The sequence below is a fragment of the Seriola lalandi genome, unplaced genomic scaffold (assembly GCF_002814215.2).
Source record: "Seriola lalandi dorsalis isolate HSWRI2012SDOR001 ecotype SW California unplaced genomic scaffold, Sedor1 jcf7180002054979, whole genome shotgun sequence".
Lineage (NCBI taxonomy): Eukaryota > Metazoa > Chordata > Actinopteri > Carangiformes > Carangidae > Seriola > Seriola lalandi.
The window spans coordinates 280,079-288,778 of record NW_019525529.1 but is presented as its reverse complement, the minus strand read 5'-3'; the positions used below and the strand labels follow the sequence as shown (position 1 = coordinate 288,778).

The window sequence follows — 8,700 nt, the reverse complement described above, 5'->3', positions numbered from 1 at the left end:
CAAACAGGCCAAATCTGATCCTTTCTGTGACAGTGTTGATATTGTTTCCACTTCCAATATTGATTGATTGTGATTTTAGCCTTAACTGGTCAAGCACTGCTAGCCTTGTTTCCCCCTGACCGCACACCACTGCTGAACATGCAACCTTGAGTATTACTGATGTTTTGTCTTTTTTATCTGCTATTTTGTCGTTCTGTGTGGGTGGTGGCAAAAAGATTTTTTTGTAATGAAGTCCCAAAATAAATTGAAAGTTTGCCCCTTTTGGCTAATGGTCAACGTCTCTGTCTTATTGTCTGCATCCAATCTTCATCTGAGAGGAACAAGGACATATTTTATGTTTGTCTGAGGAGGAGCCACAGAGGATGACTGTCAAACTTACTCATAGGGAGACTCAAATGATCTGTGGGGGGGGGGGCTCTCCACAGGAAGTGACAGCACAGTGTGATCTGAGCTCTTTTTCTTGACTAAATAATATCGGCCCGCTGTACCTGTGAAGTAAATAAATGACAGTGGATAATAAATACCATAAACCAACAGCCTTTGATGACAAACATTGTCTGTATGAGTCAGAAATAAAGTCCGCCACAGGAAGACTTCAGCCATGACCACAAACATCACATGATTTGCAGCTTTTAAAGTGCTATACATCTCTACTATACACAAACTTACCTACCTCCTTTAGCTTCACGGGCTACATAAACACCTGCATTCACACTTGCAGATGAACATACCCATCCAGAGATTCAGGTCGCACTATCAATCTATCAGGTTTCTAATGCTGGTCTCTGAATTCATTTGTAGTCCAGATGACAAGTGAAAAAAATTATGTGGTATGCTGAAAACACCCACACCAACTGTCTCTCTGTCCTGGTAGCTTTAATGTAATGAATGTCATGAATTTCCACTATGTTATACATAAAGTATCTATCTATCTATCTATCTATCTATCTATCTATCTATCTATCTATCTATCTATCTATCTATCTATCTATCAACAATTTGATCAAATACACAAACAGCAGGTAAAAGGAGATAGTTAAGATAGTTAATCATCCCTTTGTGGCAATAGATACAAAGTGAAGAACAGTAGTCATTCGGTAACTTCATCGTTGCTTATTTTGTCTTTGATTGTAATCTTAGGAGGAAACATAACTCGTTCAAAGTTTGATGGAGGAGGAGTCAGAACAGGACACTGTGTCTCTGTGAGGAAGGAGGGGTGAGTTACACATCACTTGTTTGAAAGCAAAGCACCGTTATGGTCTGAGTCAAACCTCGTTTGATAAAAGCTGATATGAAGCGATGAATACTGCGTTAGTTTCCTGTGTAACACAAGCAATAGATTGGGCCTCTACTTTAGGGAGAGTGTGCAGGGAGGGAGGAGTTGTGAGGTACATGTCACGTCTTTGACAGTGACAGCACACTAAGTCTTCACACTATACAGCGTGAAATATAATGGAAACAACATGGTCAATATTATATTTGTAATAGTTCTAATTGATTTTCAGTTATGTGACATAACAATTTCCCTGTTTTTCCCAGTTGGCATCATAAAACACATGATAAGATACATAGGTGAGATTGGATCTAGTTAAGAAAACTGACAAAAAAAAAAGAAATTTTTTATGAAATAGGATTCTTTCAACAAAAAAAATGAACAAACATTATACCCTTTTTGTGTGTGGTTGTGATGCAGAGAGCTGAAGGCCTGTCTTCCTGTGGTTCATACTTCACTTTTAGCACCATTTATCACCACAATGGAAAATAACAAGCAGGGTATCAATGCTTATGCATCCTCACTACTGCATATGAGCGCATATCAGCTGTGCTCAGACCACACTGCACACTGCACCAAAACACTGCAGTATCTCTTCCTGTCACACAAGTGATGTGACCCCCTCACTCACACCTCCACTGCTGCACATCTTAATTTAACTCTCAATATAGAAGAGTTTGAACAACCGTCAGTGTCTTCACTGGCTCCGCCTCCATCACACACCAATCGCGAGCTGGACTGAGTCTGTCAGACAGAAGACAATAAAAAAACACAACAAATTACTGCTGTTTGGCAAGAAGCAAGAACATAAGTAAATGTTTGAACAAAGGGATGGCCACAAATATGCCTTTGACACGTAACTCTTCCAACACACAAGCTGCACAAAATGACAAAGCATCACTTCCTCTGTGAGCTGCAGCTCCAGAAGTTTCCAGACTTTCTCTGATGGCAGCCTATAAAACATCTTATGCAGGCCTGCAGTTTCTTTTTGGTTTGGCCTGCAAACTTAGAGCTGTGTAATTTAGGTCATCAGAGGCTGGATTTTCTTTTTGCGGATTGTGTTCTTCATTATGAGCTATATGACAGAGACAAATGCCTCGTTAACTCATTAACTAATTCAACATCATAGTCCTTTACCGTCACTGTTAATTGCAATTTGGCAAGTTAGGGATTATTCCATCATACTGACACAAATTTAAATGAACAAAACCAAAGATAGTACCAGCAGTTCTCAAAAGTACCTGTCTGAAGTTTCCTGTATTTAACAGCCAGACCAATGATGACCATGAGGAATACTGTCACAAAAGCAAGGATCACAGCTGTCAGCTTTGTTATTCCATCAGGCTCTTCTACAAGAAAGAGCCAACAGTTTAACTCCCTCATTGAGTAACATTAGAGAACTGAAGAGAAACCATCCAGATGTTTTACATCAACAGTCAATTAAAGATATGTTATGGAGAATCTTACCTGTACATTTGACATCGAGGACATAAAGAGATGCACATTGCCTTTGATTAAATATGAGAATAATTTAAATTGGATTTATTTTCATGAATAAATTATGAAGGTGAAAATATATTGATAATATAGAGAAATAGATAAATCAGAATGATAACCACCAGAGTCAGATATATCCACTTGTTTAATTATGAGGAAAATTGTGGACTTGTTTGATCTCATTTCATATTTTCCATTTTAAAATTCATCACAGAATAAAACATTGCCATCAGAATCATACACTGAGGAGATACAGCTGCTTTTGTTCTTGTTATAACTTCTGGACCAGAATGTGTAAGTTGGATAACTGGAAATTTTGACGGGCAGCAGTGTGACCTCTTCACCAGGATGGACCTGGACCTATAAATGACTTCTGAGCCAAATTGCAAAACCATAAAGAGTGATTTATGACCTTTATAATGCAACAAAGATGTATTTTTTTAAGCCTGTGATATTTGAAAATTCAATCTCAAGTTACAATAAAAGTATAAAATACATCAAATCATGAATAATATAATAAGGCATAAAAAGACATAGTAATCACAGGCATAAAAAAGTCATAGTATAGGAAGACATAAAAATATCAAAAAACGTCATACTATAGTAAGGCATAAGAACATGCAAACTCCACATAAAGCTGCCCTTCCCGGGGTTTGAACCCATAACCTTCTCTTAGAGAGGGCAACAATGCTATCCATTATAGTACAATGCCACCACATCACAAAGTCATTGTATAGTAAGACATAAAAACGTCAAAACACATCATACTATAGTAAAAAATAGTCACCACTTAACCTAATGTGCTTGTCTTTGGATCGTGAAAGAAGCCGGATTACCCCAATGAAACCCATGCAGGCTAAGGGAAAACATGTACACTTTCACTGAATGGCCATTCCTGGGTTTTGAACCCATAACCTTCTTTTAGTGGGGCAGCAGTTCTAAACATTATACTATCGTGCCACCGCATCACAAAGTTGTTGTATAGAAAAGCATGCAAATGTTATAGTATAGTAGGGCATGAAAAGTCTTATTATAATAAGTCATAAAAATTCATAGTATATTAAGGCATTACATGTCAAAAAGCAAAATACTATACTAAGACATAAAAACATCAATAAACTTCATAGTATAGTAAGGCATAAAGCATCATAGTATAGTAGGGCATGAAATACAACAAAGTAAGCGTCATAGTATACAAAGGCATAAAAAATGTAAAAAAAAAAAAACCTCATACTATACTAAGGCATAAAAAGTCATTGTCTAGTAAGATATAAAAATATCAGAGGCAAAAAAGACATAGTATAGTAAGGCATAAAAGGTCATGCTATAGTTAGGTATAAAAATTAATAGAATGTCATAGCAATAAAAAAAAGTCATAGTATAATGAGGCATGAAAATGTCATAATATGGTAAAGCTAAAAATTTCATAGTAGGGACGTCTTGGTGGCTCACCTGGTAAAGCGCAAAACAGGAAAAAAACAACAAAAGAAAACCACCCACTCCTCTTTTATACTGACATCACCCTCACTACACAGTTCAGTTAGAGTCATTGCAGCGCTGCAGTCGTACACACCATGAATACCTTCAACTTGATAACAGTTTTGCTTCTCTGCAGCTTCAGTGAGTACTGACACTGAAATACTATCAGCTACATTAAGATCGATGGTGACTTTAACCCTACAGAATTTAAACAGTGAATTTATGTAAAAGTTTGTTAATTTGTTCGTGTTCCATTTGTTTAATTGACATTGAATTGAAGACCTTCACCTTGATAACAGCTTCATTTCTCTGCTGATCACTAATTACATTATAATTAACTTATTATTCTCAGAACCAAGTGATGTAACCAGTAACCCACCAGAGTTTAACCATCCACATTAGAGCTGAATGAATTGTTGCTGTTGCTTTATTACAGTAACTGTTACATTATACACTTAGAGATAAAACTCTTGTTGTGTCTGCTGTTTGTTTCAGGCTGGATCTCTGTCTCAGTGTCTCAGTCTCAGACTGTGGACGTCCAGTCTGGTAAAGACGTCACACTGCACTGCTCCAATCTTTCCAGTTATAACTCTCTGACATTCTGGCTCAGACTGGTCAACAAAACCAATGTCAGCTGTATCTCTGTTCTGATCAGGTCTGGATCAAAGATTGAATACTGCGATGGATATCAAAGTAGAAAATTTGAAATGAGCTCCAACATCTCCACTGTTTTTCTCAAAATCATACAAGTGGATTTCTCAGACTCTGGACTGTATTTCTGTGGATTTTACACAAGTGGACGTCTGGTTTTCAGTGAAATAGATTTACATGTTCAAGGTAAGATTACTGTAAATCATCTTCTAACAATGCAAACATACGTTTACAGTTGTATACCTGGGCAAAAAAGTGGCTTTTTAAACATCAAAATGTGATTTTAATGCAGATCTGTCAAAATAAGATCAAGGTTACGTTTATTTCCTTAAAAGGCAGCAATCGATCTGATGATGACGTGGACAGCAAGTCTCAGAGTAAGATTTCTCTCATTGTGCAGATTGTTAGCCTGGTTTCAAGTCACCAAATGGAAAGTTTATAGTCTGACTTCATGAGTTTTGTTTTAGAAACGTCTGATGAAAAACCAGAGCTGACGAGTCTGATCCTGGGCGGTCTGACTGTTTTCCTTGTAATGGTCATCATTGGTCTGGTTGTTAAAATCAGGAAACTTCAGAAAGGTATTTTTTAAGCTTCTGTATCTTTTGTATTTGAGAATATTTTTCACATCTTGTAGCATTTGAGAAATGACATTGAACTGAATCTCCCCTGAGTACTGGATGGAAGTCATTCGTTTTGCAGGTATTTGTGCCAAACCATCAAGCAGATGTAGAGATAATTGAAAATATTGACCTTTGACCTTTAAACTCTTTATGAAGGCACCGAATCACAAAGTGCTACTCAAATGAATTTCCCAGTTGTGGGATAAATAAAGTTAATCTAATCTAATCTAAAAAGATTTTACAATGAACATGACTCATCTGACCAGATGTCTTATCTCTGTCATTAAGGTGAGGATGAAGAAAAAGAACCACAACGGAGAGAGGTGAACCCAGTTTAAACATTGACTTTAATACACATGATTTAACATGTCACATCATCACTTAGTATAAATACTCACTACATTTACAGAATCTGGACTCTGGTGACTTGAACTACGCAACAGTGGATTTTGGTCCAGCAGCAAGAAGAAGAAGAGAGCTGGAGCCAAATGTCGTGTATGCTGCCACCAGATAGACTCATTAACCTGCTGTTTGGATGAGGCTAGTGGAGGGGGAGGGGTCACTATTACTCTTGTCCAGAAGTATTCATTTTACAGTGAAGGTGCCATGAAGACCGTCTCATGTCTAAAAGAATATGGCTGGTGTTGCAGCAGAGGAGGAGGGAGTGAGAAACACATGACTTGTTTGACAGGAAGAGACAGCACAGTGTGGTCTGAGCACAGAGGGGGAATCATGAGGCCTGAAAATTAAAACCTGAAAACACAATGAATGAAGTCTGCCTCTCTTCTGTAATGCTGACATGTGGAATAGCATCACCTGTATCTCTCTGGACTGAAGAACATTCTGCATCAATATAGTAACAGTATGTTTTAACTGAGGGTGTGTATAACAATGTGCTGAATGTTTGAATTAAGAATAAAATTTGGTTAAAATTTTCAGTGAATATATTGTATGAGCAGCTCGTCACTGTTTTTGCCACTGTGGCGACAAAGAGTACTTTCTGTATCACTGACGAATCTGAACTTCAACCTGAAGTAAAGCCACCGACACACACACACACACACACACACACACACACACACACACACACTTCTTAACTTGTACTAGTTGAGGATAAACGTTTGCATCAAATCTTGTTTTCCTGGAAGTGTTTATGTGCTCAGTTAAAGGAAGAAAAAGAAGAGCACCCTCCTCTTTACGTTGGTAACGCACCCTTCCTGGCCTCAGACACTGCAGAGCTTCAGTCATACAATATTGAAATTTACATTTACCTTGATAACATGTTTCATTCTCTGCAGCCTCAGTAAGTTCTGCAACTGAATTAATCTTGACTTCACTGCTAATTGTAGTAGTGTGTGTTCAACCAGCTCTAAATGAAATGTATTCATTACATTCTTGCTGACTTTTATTAAAAGCAGTAGTTCATGTTGTTTAGTTGTTAAAACAACTAAATGTGGTGTTGTGTGTGCTGTTTGTTTCAGACTGGATGTCTGTCTCTGTCTCACATCACTTGTTTGACAGGAAGAGACAGAAAGGTGTGTGTGAGCACAACTGAGGAGAAAACCATGAGGCCTGTGAAGTCAAAGCTTTCTAGTGGTAGAATCAGAGAGGGAGCAGTGAACACTGACTTCCCTCTGTGATATCTTTGTATGCGTATGTGTAGTCATATAGCTGCCAGTCAATTCACTGCACTAACAAACAGCACTGACTGTGTCAGTCGCGTATCTGTATCTGTATCATTAGTGAGGTGTCAACCAGAGGAAGCTTGGCCACCAGCTCTCTGCACCAGAACCACACCTAACAAAGGTCGCCATGTGTCCAAAGAGAAACAACACTTGTTCAAAATTCATCAACAAATATGATTTTTGAGTTGTGCTGAGTGCCACTGCTCCTGTTGACAAAGGTCAGACTTCAAACACTTGCCTGAAGCAGCATTTCAATGACTAATATGAACAAAGGCAAAAAGAAGAAAAAAGGCAAATCTTCTGTTGTGAATGTGAATATCACATTTGATATTCATTTGTTCATTTCTAGACTTAAGTTAAAACATTACTGAGCTTTGCTTTGTCCCACCTTCCTCCAGACTTTGAGCCTGAATGTGGTGAGTTTGAGACAGCAGGTTAAGTACCTGGCCTCTATATGTAAAGAGCAGCCTCCTTGGAGAATACTTCAGTTATAAACATTTCAGAGCCGCAGTTAAAACACACAATAAAGAACTTTACCTTTGTAGCAGCTTTCATTCTCTGCAGCCTCAGTAGATACTGGAACTGAATTACTCTTGCTGTCACCTGCACTGCAACTGACCCATTAAGACGTATTGTTCACCTTCATGTTACTGTAAAACATCTGAATCTCTTGTTGGATCAGGCTGCCTCTCTGCCTCTGTTTTAATATTTCATTTGGACATAATAGCAACTAAAATATAAAAGGATTGTCAATAACATGCTCTAAAGAAAAACTTGAGACTAAGATTCTGATCAACTTCTGCATTTCGGGGCATGTCAGCATGAGCCAAGTTTTCTTTGATCAAAAAGAAGAACAGCCCACCTCTTTATATTGTTATCACCCTCACTACACAGTTCAGTTAGAGACATTGCAGCGCTGCAGTCGTACACACCATGAAGACCTTCACCTTGATAACAGCTTTACTTCTCTGCAGCATCAGTGAGTACTGACACTCAATTACTCTATTACATTTAGATCTATGGTGACTCTGACCCACCAGAGTTTAACCATCCACATTAGAGCTGAATGAATTGTTGCTGTTGCTTTATTCCAGTAACTGTTACATTATACACTCAGAGATAAAACTCTTGTTAATGCCACGGGTGCTCAGCTCCGAGGCATCTATTAATATTCTGTTTCGGGTTTATTATTCTTCCGCCAAATTTCGGCGTGTAACTTGTCCCGCAGCTTTGAGAAAACCCCGGTAATATATACATCAAAACGTGCGTCTTGATCCCGAAAGGGGTGCTATGACTTTTGGTGTTAAAATTCCAATTTTTCCCAAAGTTATTCCCAAAAAACTAGGAATAAATAATGCATTAGAAATGCATTGGAATTTTCTTTAGAAACCCACCTTTTTCTACAAAATTGCACCTTTTTTCTGAGTCACCCAGCTCTCTCATACCTGCACGTAGAAATGTGATTCAAACTATAAAATGGAGGAAAACTTCTGCT

General features: G+C 38.0%; 1 protein-coding gene across 2 annotated transcripts in view; it reads left to right on the top strand.

Moving 5' to 3' along the window:
- The first annotated feature begins 4,238 nt into the window (after positions 1 to 4,238).
- Positions 4,239 to 8,700, top strand: part of LOC147817268 (uncharacterized) — a 5,168-nt gene continuing 706 nt past the window's right edge. The window contains exons 1-6 of one of the 2 annotated variants that reach the window (XM_087171222.1): positions 4,239 to 4,390; positions 4,745 to 5,086; positions 5,236 to 5,277; positions 5,368 to 5,478; positions 5,809 to 5,843; positions 5,930 to 6,463. In XM_087171222.1, coding sequence (XP_087027348.1) covers positions 4,345 to 4,390; positions 4,745 to 5,086; positions 5,236 to 5,277; positions 5,368 to 5,478; positions 5,809 to 5,843; positions 5,930 to 6,034 — 681 coding nt within the window. In that variant the 5' untranslated portion in view covers positions 4,239 to 4,344 and the 3' untranslated portion in view covers positions 6,035 to 6,463. Of the gene's footprint in view, positions 4,391 to 4,744; positions 5,087 to 5,235; positions 5,278 to 5,367; positions 5,479 to 5,808; positions 5,844 to 5,929; positions 6,464 to 8,700 lie in introns of those variants that run through there. The other variant, XM_087171221.1, reaches the window with a different exon arrangement.